The following is a 16,740-nucleotide window of genomic DNA, read 5'->3' on the forward strand; positions in this document are numbered from 1 at the left end:
GGGGTTCCAGGCCCAGCTGAACAGCCTCAACCGGTAGATCAACTCAGCCGAGCAACACCTCCAGGGACTGGTCACTAAACAAACAGGTACAGACCGCATTTGAGCTAGATGCACTGGGACAAAAAAAGAAGCAAATTAGACAAAAATGGAGAAGAATAGGACTCAAATAGGTCTGGCAAGAAGCTGGCGTTCTATTTGTAACAAAACGTGAGTGTAACTGTCAGTCTGGTTAACAGGTTATTGAACAGCTCTTTGTTATGTTTATTTATTTATTTTGACCAACAATGTGTTTTGTCAACAGTGTCAGACCAACAAGGATGTTTCCTGCGTCGCCTTGGTGATCCCCTTCATTGACTTGCTGATGGTGTGCTGTCAGAACACCACCAAGAAGGACCAGGACAGGGCCGCCCTGGCCGTTCAGCACCTCTGAGCTCTTATTCTGCTTACTCTGGAGCCGGCTGTGCCAGCTGCAGAGCCAGAGGAGCAGCCTCAGCCAGGAGTGGAGGACACAGGCAGAGGGAACTGGCCAAGGCCAAGATGGAGCTGGGTGGGGGTCTGGGTCACGGGGGCGGGGTGGCCGCCACGGTTGTGGATTCTGGGATATGGGTGGGGGGGGGGGGGGGGGGGTCTGACAGCCTATTTGGTGTCACAGGAAGTGGTCAGGAGTGTGTGCGACCCCTTGCCTACATTTTCAGTGGTTTTCCAGTAGCCACTAGGTGTGTGTGTGTGTGTGGGGGGGGGGCTTTATCTGTGGTTGCATGTGTTTGTTTATGAGGAAAATAGGCATATTGTTTATTTATGTTTATGACCTATAGGCATATTGCCACCGGTGGACTTAGATCAAGGCATCAGGGTTTCTCTTGCTGGGTGCCTTGGTTCCGAGTGCTCCTCCCTCCTGTTCTTCCAGCCACCGTCCCCGACCCGGTGCTCCTCAGCAAGGTCCAGTCGTGTCTAACCAGAATCCAGAAGGTGCTGCTGCAGCTCAAAAGCTTCTGGGAGAAAGTGGAGGCCATGCTCAACAGCGTGAGGGACAAGACTACCATCGGCAAGGAGATTGTGGAGGACAAGGATGAGTTCACCAGTATACTCTGCTGGAGTCCATCGACACGGTGAAGATACTCTCCATTTTAATGTTCAGGTATCACTAATAGCCCACCACCATTCAAATGTGTTTTCCTTGGCTCGTAGACTAAACAGTTTCTCTCTTTCAGACACGTCTGCGACCACTTGAGGAGCGTTTACTCTCTAGAACAATAACGCCTACCTTCAGAAAAGCCCCTCTGACCGGAACGAGGAGCAGTGGCAGAGGGAATACAATTGGGTCAAAGCCAAGCTGGATAACATCGGCCCTTCCAAACCCAACCATTGACCCCTGATGCTAATACTAGCAACAGCTGATGCCTCGAGCCAGGATTAAGCCAGTGCATGAGGCTGAATGTCAACAGAATTCTGTTGTGGAAAATATATATTTAGCCTACATGTTTAATGACTTTGTGAAACGTTCACCTTGCTGGTTTGGGCTAATGTCAGTTGTTCCTCTGTGTAACATCTCATATCTCTCAAGCTTCAAATACCTAAATAAATATTGATAATTAGTGGCCTAAAATGAATTGAATTTCAGCATTCTTCTCCATTAAACAAGACAATTTACACAGGTAATACATTTTATGAAACAATTCTTTTCAGTGAATTGAGTCACAACCATGATGTTAGCAATCTTTTTTTCAGAGCTTCACATCACATATAAAAAGAATAGAACCTCGTTAAACTGAGATAAAACAACTTTATTTACAAAGGAGGGGCCATCAGTCACAACAGTTACCTGGTATGATACAATCGTTTGTTGTAAACTGCACTGTGTCAGCACACTAGACACAGACAACAAAGAAATGGGGAATCATAATATAGGGAATAGAAAGGAAAGAAATAATATAGTGTAGCTCATCAGTAATGTAAATAACTCTCCCAAGTTGGAGAAATCACTTCCATTAAGACCAAACACCATGGGGTTGAGATAATCAGGTTGGCTAAATTTTGTTTTTTACTTGGCAATAACTTTAGTGTTTATGACAGAACTGTCATAAACGTAGAAAGCATTTTCATGGCGACAGCGTTTTTCGTTAAAGGCAAAGTACAGTGCCAAATTCACCCCTTGAGGAAAAGATTGTCAGACATGAAAATGTGTTTTTTTGGTAGATGAAACATGTTGGCTTAGAGCAGGAAGTCAGCCCTCTTTCCAGCTCAATCAAGTAAAGGCAGTTCTATCTCAGTGATATTTTAGCCAATAAACGACCCATCCCTCCTTTGTCACCTCCTCCTCTCCTCCTAATACTCCTCTCCTTCCTCCTCCTCCTCGAACGAGTCAAGCCCCACCTCCTCATAGTCCTTCTCCAGGGCGGCCATGTCCTCTCTGGCCTCGGAGAACTCACCCTCCTCCATGCCCTCGCCCACGTACCAGTGCACGAAGGCCCTCTTGGCGTACATCAGGTCGAACTTGTGGTCCAGCCTGGCCCAGGCCTCGGCGATGGCAGTGGTGTTGCTCAGCATGCACACGGCCCTCTGGACCTTGGCCAGGTCTCCTCCAGGGACCACAGTGGGGGGCTGGTAGTTGATGCCAACCTTGAAGCCGGTGGGACACCAGTCCACAAACTGGATGCTCCTCTTGGTCTTGATGTTGCCGATGGCGACGTTGACGTCCTTGGGCACCACGTCGCCGCGATAGAGCAGGCAGCACGCCATGTATTTACCGTGACGGGGGTCGCACTTCACCATCTGGTTGGCGGGCTCGAAGCAGGAGTTGGTGATCTCGGCCACGGACAGCTGCTCGTGGTAGGCTTTCTCGGCGGAGATGACCGGGGCGTAGGTGGCCAGCGGGAAGTGGATGCGGGGGTAGGGCACCAGGTTGGTCTGGAACTCGGTCAAGTCCACGTTGAGGGCGCCGTCGAAGCGCAGCGAGGCGGTGATGGACGAGACGATCTGGCTGATGAGCCGGTTGAGGTTGGTGTAGGAGGGACGCTCGATGTCCAGGTTCCGGCGGCAGATGTCGTAGATGGCCTCGTTGTCCACCATGAAGGCGCAGTCCGAGTGCTCCAGGGTGGTGTGGGTGGTCAGGATGGAGTTGTAGGGCTCCACCACGGCCGTGGACACCTGGGGGGCCGGGTAGATGGCGAACTCCAGCTTGGACTTCTTGCCGAAGTCGACTGAGAGGCGCTCCATGAGCAGAGAGGTGAAGCCAGAGCCGGTGCCGCCTCCGAAGCTGTGGAAGACCAGGAAGCCCTGGAGGCCGGTGCACTGGTCCGCCTGAGCAGAGAGAGCAGAGGGAGTTAGGATGCATCGTAGTGAACCGTACAGCATGCTGTGTACATTGTTCGAAGCACAGTGCGAATCTCTAAATGTTCACATTTTTACTATAGTATAGTAAAAATCTTACTACAGTAGGACCCCACTCATCCGAACTTCAGAGTTCCGAACCTCCCGGTCTACCGGACAGGCTTAAAAATGTTTTTTTTTTTTTTTTTTTGGCCTGCTATCTGGTTACTGGTGGGATTTTCATTACAGTACTGTATCCTACTGTGAATAAAAACAGAACTGTATGTAGACCTACATGTTGCCTGTAGGCTGTAGCCTACTGTCACGTTTCATTTCTTTGTTACTCTAATGTCGAGCGCAATACGCAAACGAGTCTGCTGCGCGAGAGCTGCATTCCTTGGTAGCCAGAAAGCGCGTCAGCAACCTGAAGCAGCATCGAGTCATTTTTCGTTCCCAGTTAATGGACTTCAGGAACACAGACGTGTTGTGGGCATGTAGATTAGCCTACTAGACCTACTGTATTTGTTAAATAATAGCCTACAGCCTAGGCCACGTTAGCCTACATAGGTTGTTTTAGAGACTTTATTTTAGGCTACAATAGCCTGAGACACAACAACTTGTCTGTCATTTCATTTATTTATTTCTTGATTATCATTTGCTCCAATTGTTCTAATGTTGGGTTGTTTTTAGGCTATACCATGTTGTTCTGCGAATACAGTAGCCTATCGATGCAGCGTACGCCTCATTTGAGAATAAAGTACTGTATTTGATCAAAGCACGCACTCAATTGGAAATTCGGTTATTTTATTATAGGCTACTGTAGGTCTATTATAGGCTAGGCTATATGAGTTTAGTTGGCTATTTGATTGCAACTGATGCATTTTCACAAGTAATTAAGGTTATTTATCGGTCTATTATGAGTCTATATGGAACAAGTATACCACTTATTGAATTTGGTGCATTTTAACATAAGTTTCAGTCATCCGGACATTTCAGAGATACGAACGACCTTCGGTCCCGTTGGGTTCGGATAAGTGGAGTCCTACTGTATAATATTTACTATAAAATGTTACTATATTAAAGTGCAAAATGTTCAAATTCCCATCGTATCGGACCACGCGACGAGGCCGTTGTCCTGGGTCTTACCAGTTTGCGGATCCTGTCCAGCACAGAGTCGATGATCTCCTTGCCGATGGTGTAGTGGCCGCGGGCGTAGTTGTTGGCTGCGTCCTCCTTGCCCGAGATCAGCTGCTCCGGGTGGAACAGCTGCCGGTAGGTTCCGGTGCGCACCTCATCTGGAGGAACAGAATGTCCTGGGTTAACTTCCTCTCTCTGGGTGCCAGATACAGGTAAAACTAAAGATACAGTACACCCAAGACGGGGAGGTTCATATCCAGTGTTAGGTGAGCAAGAACATCCATCAATTCTGGGCTGATATTGTATAGCAGAGCACCTGATCAAGCGATAAGTGCCAGTGACATTAATATTCACATGTTAAAATCTGTACAACGTGATAATATGTAGCTCCTTCCACCAAAGCCTCAGTGACTCACCAATGACTGTGGGCTCCAGATCCACGAAGATGGCTCGGGGCACGTACTTCCCAGAGCCGGTGTTGCTGAAGAAGGTGGTGAAGGAGTCGTCGTGCCCGCCGACCACCTTGTCGCTGGGCATCTGGCCGTCGGGCTGGATGCCGTGCTCCAGACAGTAGAGCTCCCAGCAGGTGTTGCCCATCTGGACGCCGGCCTGGCCAACATGGACTGAGATACACTCACGCTGAGGGGGGGCGAGAAGGATTCTTTTAATACACAGCTACATGTTGGCACCTCTGAGAAGCAGTACAATGTTTGGGCTCAATCTGTATTCACTTCTCTGACATGCATACTCCCTAACTATTTTACTTCTTATTTTCCACAGAGGACAATAGTCAACTTTGTGGTTTTATTGGACCTTTTAATGTCTCTCCTGTGCACTGCCTCCCACCTGGCCGGCTGTCAATCATATCTACAGTGGCGAATGACATGTGAGCTCCTACTGAGTGGGCGGGATGATATGAGATCACGTGACAGAAAAAAAGCTGGAGGAGTTCCAAGCGAGTCACTGGTTTGCATACAGGCCGGATTTGCGTCATGGCCTGATTTGCGCGTTTGACTTATCCGAGTATTTAAAGGGGACGATGACGGCACAGTTTTTCCTATATGCACTCTCCTATATGCAGTTATAGATCATCCATCTTCCTTAGGCCCTGCACACATTACGCAGTTACCAAGGCTTCTCCGCACATGTGCCACTTTTAACATCTCAGCTTTGAGAGACAGACGCCTTCAGATGAATAATAATAATAATCATCATCATCAGCATAATCATATAATACATTGTATTCATATAGCACCTTTCCCGATGTTCACAATACAAAAAACAGGCAAGGTACATATTTATGAGCGCCTGATAATCAAACAGAGGTTGTCTATATTACCCAGTGGAACTAAAGCCAGACTTCATTCCTCTCACGTTGTCTATATTCATATAGCACCTTTCCCGATGTTCACAATACAAAAAACAGGCAAGGTACATATTTATGAGCGCCTGATAATCAAACAGAGGTTGTCTATATTACCCAGTGGAACTAAAGCCAGACTTCATTCCTCTCACGTTGTCTATATTAGTGTGTTATATCTTGTAGCTGTGCTAACAGGAGCTGTGACGCTTCTCCATTAGGACAACAAGACTGCTGTCCACACCCTGCCGAAGTATGTCTAGCTCACAGCGGATCGGAGAAAAGGGTTGATGAATGAAATGGAGAGGATGACAACAAGTTAGGGCGTTCCATCTTTGGAAAAATAAAAAAGGACCTGATTGTAGCAGCTCACGGGCACCATGTGATACCTGTCTGTCCTGTTCACAAAACTGGTTTGGAGCAGAGCGGACAGAGACAAGGAGAGATGGAAAGAAGGATACTGCGATTACATGTAGTAAATGCAAATGTTTGAAGGGGAGATCAACGGGAGGAAGGCCGGAGTTCTAAACTATACTGTATGTGTTGGCAGGCCTCAAGTTCAGCTGGACTTAAGTGTTTAGATTTCAGGAGACAAAGCTGTGAAAAGGGCCAAAGGGCGGCCGGCAACACGAGAACACTCAAACACAGGCTCCCCCTGGTGAATGATAGCCGACCGCTGTTGTTATTCATGCAGCTGTCTGACCCCCTGGAACATGGGGGGGAACCTTGCCTTTCTTAGATCATCCATTATAAAAAGATTTAAAGAACCCCATTATCCCGAACTTACTAATCCCAGGCTCAATCTGAATCTACTGTACCAAGTGACCTAAAATGACTCGTCTGGAAATGAATGGAGCCCTTGTGATCGTTAGGCCTGTCACCAAACGAGGTTCTCCCTGTTCCGACGGCGTCTGCTGTGTGATTGGGGCTACAGATTGCTTTGAAAACCCCCAGTGCAGTCTGGGGCAGCTATTTATACACAGACCTTTCTCCTGGCTTGTGGTCTGACAAGTAGGTGGGAGGGGGGAGGGAGGGGGCGCAGTAGGGGAGGGTTTAGTAGGCCGCACTGCCCAGGGGGGGTAGTGGTTTGGGCATAGCAGCTAGCTCAGCAGCCAGCTATTTTAAAGCCGTCATCATTCTACCCCCCCCCCCCCCTCCACCACCCCTTTGTATACACGCATATGAACTGCCCCATTCCACCCTGTTGGTCTGTCTCTCTGTTCGGTCAGCCTACTGTACATTAGACCTGTATATATATCAGAGATTGGTAAATAACAAAACTTTTGATTTTCAAATGTTACTGTACTCTTTTGGTGTCAACATGCACCGCCCAGCTCAGAACATGCACGCTAGTCTCATATTATGTCTCCGCATGTACAGGCTACTGTACCATGTGTAATCTGAAATGTCAAAGTGGGTTGACCCTGTGACTGTTTGCTAGATGTGTAACATCTTGATTAATGGTTAACAGCCTCTGCCCTGTAAAGCCACATACAGGCCTAGCTCTTAGAGAACGGTTGTTGCAAAAATAATCCACTTCCTGTGTGTCTCCAACGTTGTCTGGACTTCCTGAAATGGCCGTACAGTTCTATTCAGAATACTGTACGCATCCAGTTCAGATAAAACAACGTTCACTGTAAAAATTTGAGCCGGCTAAGCACAAATAGCTCCATACTGCCGCTGTGGGATTGAGCAGCTACTTGTAATGCATGGTTTCGGGGGTTAAAACAGTAGAACAGTAGTGGTGCCCCAGCCCGCCCCCACCCCCCCCCCAGACAGCTTCCTGTTCAGCCCCAAATGGGTCGTTTGAAAGTGCAAAGCAGCAGGCCAGCATATGGGCACCCACAGGACGTCCCTATACAAGTCACCTTTCACAACAACACTCAAATGGGGGTTAAGGTGTTGAATTAGGCCCGTTGTAGTAGGCTAGTCTTGTGCATACCAGGGACAATGGTGCTATACTCAACGTGGTGGGGGTGGGGGGTTCTAAAGTTGATCTTAAGTTGACCTACATAGTTTCAGACTGAGCAATTTGCTGAAACATGAATACAGGATTCAAACATGAGACTCTTCCCCTCTTATGGCGCACAGGAGCAAAGCTACGCCCTGGGGTGGGCACGCACACATGCACACCTGCCTATGTGCTACCCTTATGTTGATCCTTCAGGCGCCCGATTAGATTTCCCTACAATATTAGAAAAAATGAAGGACGATAGGGTGACTGTCACGGAGTCTAAAAAACGGAAGCAGTATTGTTTTAGTTAAGGTGATCGCTTTCCACTGAAACATATAGCCTATAGCATGATGACCATGCAAAAACCATTGTGAGAACATGAAAACCTTTACAAACACATTTTAGACGGTTTCTAAAATTGGTGCCCTGATAAACCTGCAATGTTGTCTGATAAGCATCCAATTAATTCCCTTTAGCTGGTGGAGTGTCGGTGAGCGTTGGCGCAATAACGCGGGACTAGTCACAGCATATTCCGGATCTGGCAGCCACATCAGCGTTTCAAACCTAGCAGGCCAAACACGCCCTAAACACTCCCGGGGGCGCAGCTACCGCTCAGAATGTGTAAGCGGTTAATTTTAACCATTCAAATCTGCGTCGACTGTTTCCCTCGATTCTGTTATCACCATTTACCTCTGTCTACAGTGTCACAGTACTTGGGTTGTAAGAGGGACGGGGACAAGAATTAGTCTCTTTAAATCAAATTCAGATATTACAACACGGTAATTTAATCAGCTGCGCCATTGCACGTACCGGACGGCATGGCGCAGCCCACGAAAGTTCAGCGCGACAGAAGCAAAATGGAAACTTCCGTAGTGACGCACCATTATATGGCGCGAATAATGTAATATTTTGACTCAGTTCAGTTGCAGTAAATGTAGAATACAATTAGTCTAATATAATTATGTAACAACTAAGGAAACAGGGAACGTTTTCTGGTTACAGTTTAACTTTGGAGGCAAGCGTTTTTATAACAAATGTTTTATAACAAATTAAAGCCAACTCACCATTTTTGCTTTTCTGTTTAGTTATTCTTAAGAAGAATGTGTAAACTTCTTTCTTTGTAGTACAAATTCTCACAGCGCACCTTTAATGAGGTCTCCGTGAGTATGTCGCAACCGTGTGAAGGGGGTGATTTGATTTTATAGACTGCGGACGGAGGGGGTGGAGCTTCCAGGGCAAGCCGCTCATAGGCTAAAGTAGAGCCTGGTGACGCGAGGCTAGAACGCCACTGGGAATAAAAACAGAGAAGGGGCGTTGTAAAAACAAGCCCAGCACCGCTCCTAGATCAGTTTTTAAGCATCTAAACTTTGGAAACCATATTGGATGATTTGCAGAAATGCTGATCCTGATCAGACAACTGAGCGTAAAAATCAACCGGGGTTTAATGGGTTTATGCCCTACTGAGAATGAACAAGTAGGCTACCTACAAATACAAGTTAATACTTATTTAAAATAGGTATATTCCATAACTGTAGGCCCCAAGGAAATGTACAAATGTGTATAGTATAGGCTACTCTATGGTTGTGCCATGTAAGCTGTATTTACACACAAGCCATCTGGGTTTTTGTCATGTCAGTGTGATCATAAATTGATAGTATTTGAAGATTCAGTCATCTCAATCTAGGCTACCATTCCGTATATCAATATGAATTCAATGTCTGCTTCAAGATTGACTAAATGACAATTCCAGGAATAGCCACTAGATGCCAGCCTTGTTTTAAGGTTGAATCTTCTGGGCAAACCGAGTCTTTCTGTTGAGGATGCTCATAGCATGTCTGCTTAGTGTTCAGTTCATACAGGCCTGTGGAAATAGCTTTCACTGCACTGCGGTCCCCGAGCAAAGCCCGGCTGTATGCTCTATAAACTCAAAGTGTTGCTTTTAGCATGTGTCTAAGAGACCGAATAGATACAATTTATAGTTCACCTGGGGTCGGGGAGGAGTGCTGGAGTCTACCGCTTTAATGTCCCACCCGGGCGATGATGACGTCGCCTTGCAGAGAGAAGCGAGGCAACCGAACACGGGCGACTTGACCGGGACTGAACGGAAACGGGGCCGGGCACATGCTTGTTGATAATTAAGGCTTCGGATAATAATTCTACATATCAGTTATGAGAGATTATAGCGGAACAAGAGGGATGATCGAAAGGAGAGGGTCGTGCATGGCGTGTTGCCAAGTTTGCATTTTTGCATTCACTGCGTTTCTCATCTTGGCTGAGAGGACAGCGCGTAAGTTTCAATGATTCGTCCGAATACACAGACACAAACACCTTACACACACACCTTGACAGAGACTGGGGTGGCTCGCGACTCATCCTGGAATAGCCTGATGACTACATGCATTGCAGCAATTGCCTAGTGTAGCATATAGGCATTGGTATCTGTATTCAAGTTGTTTTTACTAATCGTCCGATTTATGCAATTCGTGAATGCACCATCGGTTTATTATTTATAGGCCTATTTATGTATTCCCAGCTCAGTGTTATTAAACCCTGCGGGCCTGCAGGGTTTGCAGGCCGCCGTCTTTCTGATGCCCGATGCTATTTCAAAGTGGCGCATTTTCATCTCATATTGAGCGCCCAATTTCGGGTATACCATGAATGGAGTGTTAGGAAATGGGCGTAGCCGAGCCCAGGGGCCCCTCTCTCTCTACCCGCCAGTTTTTGGCAGGCACAGCTGGTTCATATTACTGGGGGACCCGGGGATGCGGGAGAGGCGGTGGGGGGGTGGGGGTGTTGGTGGGGGTATTGCAGAGAGTAGCCTACTGCAGCGGCCAGTCTACGTTCGCACACAACACTCACGCTCGCTCACGACACTCACGCCTTAGTCGATAACACACTGTCACGCTTCAGCTCCTGCCAACAGACACACCGCGCGCTCCACTGTTTTGATTGCCACAGATATCTTGCAGCCTCTGAAATCCATAGCCTAACAATAACATAATCTCAATTGTTTTTGTGTGCGTATTTCTGTGTTTATGGGGACGAGGGATTTTTGTCCTTTTGTCCTTCCCCTCTGTGATCCTGTCGGTTCTATCCAAAACAATGACCTATGAAGATGAAGACAGTTTGAATCTCTGCTGATTTAACCTGTCTGTCTGTCTGTTTCTGTCTCCACAGTCATCTACTGCTTTGTGTACTACCTGTGGGTGGGGCACAACTACTGCTATGGCCACTGGGCGGGGCTGACCGCTTTGCTCCTCCTTCCTGGCTGGGGCCCTCAGTTGCTTAGTTACCTGTGGTACCTGTCTGACGGACGCATACCCAGGAAGTCTCTGCGCTGGACACACATCCTCCACCTGGGCATCTTTAACAGGTAGGAAGATCCGGGGTGTGAGGGTGTGAAGGGAGATTGTCAAACAGATCAAATCAAATCAAACTTTGTCAAAAATAAGATTAAGAGTAAAAACTCTGTAGCAAAGGCATTTTAAAAAAATATTATCAGTGGAGCCTAAGCAGCGTTCTTTTTCTCTATTCATTACAAATCAAACTTTATTTGTATAGCGCATTTCATACAAAGAGGCAACACAGTGCTCTTTACAGAGAGCAAAGGGAGGATGGACATAGATCCTACCCCTACATTTGCCAAAGGGAAGCAAAAAACAGTTCACACAGTGGCCGAAATTGGTGAGCTGTAAAAATTGTTTCATGACCTCTCTCAACAAGGTGATTGAGCAAGCTCCTGGAAAATGTTTGTCTATTGGCTAAGAACATTTACAGAGCACTAAACATGGGCTAAATACTTCATAGGAGAGACGTGATTATCAGTAGAGTAGATAAATAGTTACAGAGATGTTACCTACAAGGTAGACCATTTTGTGTTAGCTATTCCTGAAGTCCATAATAGGGTATGAGTGTGGTCTGGGTATATATATGTGTGTGTGTTTGTGATCTGGGTCTATGTGTGTGTGTGTGTCCTCCCAGGTTATGGGAGTGCATGAGGCTGCCCGGAGACAGCGACCCGTGCTCTGAGATCATGCAGCAGGCCGATGTTTCCGCTCTCCGCCTGCTGGAGGCGCTGGTGGTCACGCTGCCTCAGACCATCCTCCAGATATACGTCCTCATCTGCACCGACATCGGCCTCTGCTCCCCAGGTACGTGTGTGGATTGTTCATATCCACCATATTCATGTCCTCACCCTTCGCTCTCTCTCTCTCTCTCTCTCTCTCTTCCTCTCACTCCCCTCTCTCTCTTTCACTCTCCCTATCTTTTTTCTCTCTTCCCCTCTTTCTCTCTCCCTCTCTCTCTCCCCCTCGCTCTCAATTCATTTCATTCAATAAGCTTTATTGGCAGGAAATTCTCAGTACGTTAATATTGGCAAAGCATACAACTAATTAAATAAACAAAAAACAGATGATAACAATACTGTAGTGATTATATAAACATATACAAATTAGAAATGCTGTGATCAATGGTAATAATAATTATCACAAGGTGTATATGTATTTTTGTGTGTATGTGTGTGTGTGTGTATGTGTGAATATATGCGTGTGTCTGTCTAGGTCACTCACACTCTCTCTCTCTCCCTCCCCCTCCCTCTCCCCCTCCCTCCCTCTCTCCCTCCCTCAGTCTCAGTGTGTTTTGCCGTGTGCCTGCTGTCCCTGTCCTGGGCGTTGGTGCTCTACGCCCGGGCCTGTTCTCTCATCCGCCCCGGCCACCTCCCCATGACCCCCGCTGCCATCTCCTGTCGACTGGTCTGGAGGGTGTGTATACTGTAAATATACTGTAAATACCGGTTATAAATATACAATATCAATACATTATAGAGAGTAACGTTGCGTCACAAAGGAAGTCATGGTTTCCATTCACTATCAGATGTAGATCCTGTCTAGAGCCCGCCTCTCCAAAACTGATCATCCGGTTTTGTATTACAGTAGGTGTCATCCGGTTTTGTATCAGGTTGCATCTGGTTTGCCGCTACGAGATGAAATAAAAATGAACATAACCAAATGAAGTACTCCAAAAAGTACTTGAAGAAACTTTCCAGATGGATACATCTTTGAAGCCACTACAGCTGTTTTGCATCAGAAATGTAATTTACGATTAATTTTTTGGAGCACTGTTTGATTCGGCTGTACAATCCACACATCGGTGGATGAAACCTCACCCCAGATCCGCCTTAGACCGGATCTATAAAGCAAAGCGTGCAGCCCCAGACTTATAGAGAGAGAGAGAGTGTGTGCGTGTGTTTGAGAGGAGGGTTAACTTACATGATGTTTCTGTGTGTAGGTCAGTATGATAGGGGCCCGCCTCGCCACCCTGATGCTGTTCACACGCGTGTTCTGCCAGTGGGTCCTGGGGGTCATAGGTGAGTAGGTTACATTACATTACAGTAATTGAGTAGACATTTATCCAAAGCGACTTACAGTAATTGTGTTTAACGTAGGTAGTCAGTGTACTACTACTCGCCAAAAGTGCTGTAGGTGATGTAGACGCGGACTGTGTTCTGGACCCACTCTCTGTCACGACAGGAAACAATACACGAATGCTGAGCGAACAGAGCATGACGTGTCTGTCTGCCTCTCTGTGGGGGTAGGGCTGCACAATTAATCGTGAATTAATCGAAATCGCGATTATTACCTCCACGATTAACTAATCGCAAAAGGCCGCAATTAATGTGATTAATAATTTTGCTTTGAATTGAGTGTGCTAGGACTACACGGACGAATCACAGGCGCTTATGCTGTCTGACCAATCACATGCGTTCTCGCTGAGTGTGCTGTGCGCAGCAATTTCACTGAGAAGACAGATAGCAGTAGAGCAAGACAAGTGTCACAAGAGTACCTGCAACCGTGAGTAGTGAAAAGATTAGCGAAAACGTGGTCAGTGAGTTAGTAGCAAGAAAGGGGTCAACGTCCGTGATTTGGTAGCATTTTGGTTACGAAAAAGATGATGTCCCTCAAGCACAGCAGGTCATATGCAAACTGTGCAGAGCTAAAGCTATTACTTTGAAATATGAATCACAATTATTAATCGCAATTACCATTTTGAAGCAAATAATCGCAATTATTATTTTTGGTCATAATCATGCAGCCCTATGTGTGGGTACACGTGTGTGTGTGTGTGTACAATAGACACGTGTGTCCAATTGTGCACCTACAGTATGCAAACACCCTCACTTCACAGTCTCTCTCCCTCTCTCTCTTTCTCCCAGGCATCCACTGGTTGGGTACCACGTTCTGGCTGGTGTCGCAGCAGACTGACATCATCAGGACGGCGCCGAGGTGGCGGCTGTTCAACCTGGTGCTAGGCGCCGTCCACATCTTCCTCTTCCTCAACGTGAAGGACGGCCCGTCCAGGTGCCGCGTGGCCGGCTTCTACCTGGTGGGTAGCCCAGCGAGTCGGCCACAGAGACACCTCACCCCACATTCGCTCAGACAAGCAGGTGCTGCTGTACCTCCAAAACATCACACAAGTGTTCTTTTGGCCGTCCCTGTGGAAGAACCCTTCAGAAGTCAGAACTGCATCCTGTTGATATGTAGCAACGCAGGGTTTGTGTTTAGGTTGTCTTATAGACCCTTTCAATTTAATTTTCAGTCACTAGAGCAACGACTTGGTCCATGTAAACGTCCAGTGTTGATACAGAAAAAATTATCTGCGATAATAGTCAACAAACGTGGAAAAAAAAAAAAGTGTTGGGATTATTATTTACATATCTCAACTGTTCTGCCTTTGGGAGGTTCCATAAATACTGTAGCTGCTTGTCACCTTTAATGTTAGCTAGCTAGCTAGCTACCGCCACTAATGTTTGCTAACTTGACAGCTGCAGTAAACCGGATCTTGAGGTGGACCAAAGTGGGGTCATTGAATATGAACATTCCATGAAATGGTCTATAGTTAGTGAGTGGGGTGATGAGCATGGTTGCATCTAATTGGTTATAGGCCATGTTTATAGTTAGTGAATGAGGTCATCAGCATGGTTATTTCTCATTGGTTGTAGGCCATGTTCATAGAGAACGCTCTGCTGCTGCTGGTGGCTTCCGACTTCTTCAGCGTGGCGACTTGGGACAGCATGGGCATACCTGCAGCTGTGTTCTGCAGCTTCCTCATCGGTGAGACACACACACACACACACACACACACACACACACACACACACATGGACACACACAAACACAGAAACACACACACAGAAACACATATGGACACACACACACACAGAAACACACAAATGGACACGCACGCACACACACACACACACACACACACACACACACACACACACACACATGGACACACAGAAACACACACACAGAAACACATATGGACACACACACACAGTAACACACAAATGGACACGCACGCACACACACACGGGAAGACATACGGACACAGAAACACACAAATGGACACACACACACACACACACACACACACACACACACACACACACAGCTACTATCCTCTCTGCTCCTCCTCTCCAGGTGTCATTGCCCTGGTGCTATACTATCGTTTCCTGCATCCCAAGTCCTTCGAGATCTTCCAGAGCCTCCGCCACAGAGGAGTGGGCGGGGCCTGTGCCGAGAGAGGCTCCACCCTTTCACTGGAGGAGAAGACTTCGCCCACCTTCAATCGTCACCCCACTCTGGCCGGGGGCGGTACCCTGCTCGAACTGCCCCGCCAATGGGAGGGCTGGAGGCACCACCACTGGCTGCTGATTCGCCTGGCTCTGAAGACGGGGAACGTCGCCAAGATAAGCGGTTGCTACGGCGAAGGGGGACTGGCTGGGCTGATGGGCCTGGAGGAGGGAGGGTTCCACCAACGTTCTCCGGACGACCCTCAGCGTTTCCTCAACGTTCCGGAGGTACCCCAGGTCACACCGGTTCCACAAGTGGCGGCAGTCCCACAGGTGAGACAAGATGAAAATAGTCTTTATAGGATCAGGGTGGTGTCTCAGTCATACAACACTTTACTTAATTTATCACCTTCACTGTCTCCTCCCTGGTGTACAACGTGTTCAGCTGTCCCACATGTGGATGTTTGACCGCTGTGTTGTTTTCTCAGGTACGAGTGGCAGAGAGAGAGGCGGTCAAAGAGGTGAGACCGGCTCCACCCCCACAGGTCCAAGTGATCCAACGTGCCCCCACCCCTGAGATCCAGCTTCAACCGCCTCAAGAGAGGTTGATCACGATTCAGGAGGTCAAAGTTCAGCCCCCCGAGCCCACCCCTCCCCGGGAGGACCCTAGCCCCCCTTCCTCCGAGGAGAGGGATGACGACGAGTACCAGAGTGCCGCCTACTGCTCCCCGACGCCCTCGTCGCCGCGGCAACACGGGCTGCGCCACATCGACAGCAACGGGGCCACGCCCACCACCGAGGGCTCCTCGTCCGCGGGGTCGCTGCTGGAGGTCAAGCGTGGCCCGTCGCCCGAACGGCGCTCGTCCCTCCTGATCGGCAGCCCCGAGAGGAACTTCAACCCCATGGAGTCCAACACCACGCTCTACTTCAGTGCCGACCCCGCCTCGCCCTCCAGCTACCTGGGCTGGGGCTCCGAGCTCTCCCCCATCTCCACCTACCGGAGCCCCTACCGGATCAGGGAGCCGCGCTTCACCTCCACCCCGAGACAGGAGTCCCGAGCCGGGGGAGACGAGCAGCCGGGCCCGGCCCCGGCCCCGGCCCCGGCCCCTGTCGCTCCCGTCTCCTATGCCCGTAAACAGATGGTTCAGTTCGTGGACCACGGAGATAAATTGATTTAAAGGAGAGTAATGGGGAAGAGCGGGGTTGGAATCAATTCCTTAGCAATTCAGTCTCAGTTCAGGATATTGAGGTGACATTCTAATTTGTATCTCTTGGAAATAAGTCCAAATCGTCAGGGTCTTGATTGGAGTTTCCAATTACATCCTGGTAGACAGAATCAAAATGTAATTCACCCCAACCCCTGTAGAGGGAGACACTAAATAAAGGGAATATTAGACACCTGTGGCT

At 48.0% G+C, this 16,740-nt stretch overlaps 2 protein-coding genes across 2 annotated transcripts; one reads left to right on the forward strand and one right to left on the reverse strand.

The window, feature by feature from the left end:
- Positions 1–1,763: 1,763 nt before the first annotated feature.
- LOC311321645 (tubulin alpha chain) lies at positions 1,764–8,940 on the reverse strand. The gene is made up of 4 exons (XM_084453649.1): positions 8,825–8,940; positions 4,863–5,085; positions 4,456–4,604; positions 1,764–3,300 (listed from the first exon to the last, which is right to left on the reverse strand). Exons 1-4 carry the CDS (start codon positions 8,825–8,827, stop codon positions 2,326–2,328), a joined length of 1,350 nt encoding a protein of 449 aa, XP_084309775.1. The 5' UTR covers positions 8,828–8,940; the 3' UTR covers positions 1,764–2,325.
- Positions 8,941–9,956: 1,016 nt separating this feature from the next.
- LOC311321949 (XK-related protein 5-like) lies at positions 9,957–16,511 on the forward strand (the record flags this gene model as incomplete). Its single annotated transcript, XM_084453962.1, has 9 exons — positions 9,957–10,047; positions 10,938–11,133; positions 11,742–11,911; positions 12,387–12,520; positions 13,047–13,125; positions 13,972–14,141; positions 14,758–14,869; positions 15,242–15,666; positions 15,822–16,511. 9 exons carry the CDS (start codon positions 9,957–9,959, stop codon positions 16,509–16,511), a joined length of 2,067 nt encoding a protein of 688 aa, XP_084310088.1.
- Between the last annotated feature and the right edge of the window lie 229 nt (positions 16,512–16,740).

This window comes from Borostomias antarcticus (assembly GCF_949987555.1).
Source record: "Borostomias antarcticus genome assembly, chromosome: 19".
Lineage (NCBI taxonomy): Eukaryota > Metazoa > Chordata > Actinopteri > Stomiiformes > Stomiidae > Borostomias > Borostomias antarcticus.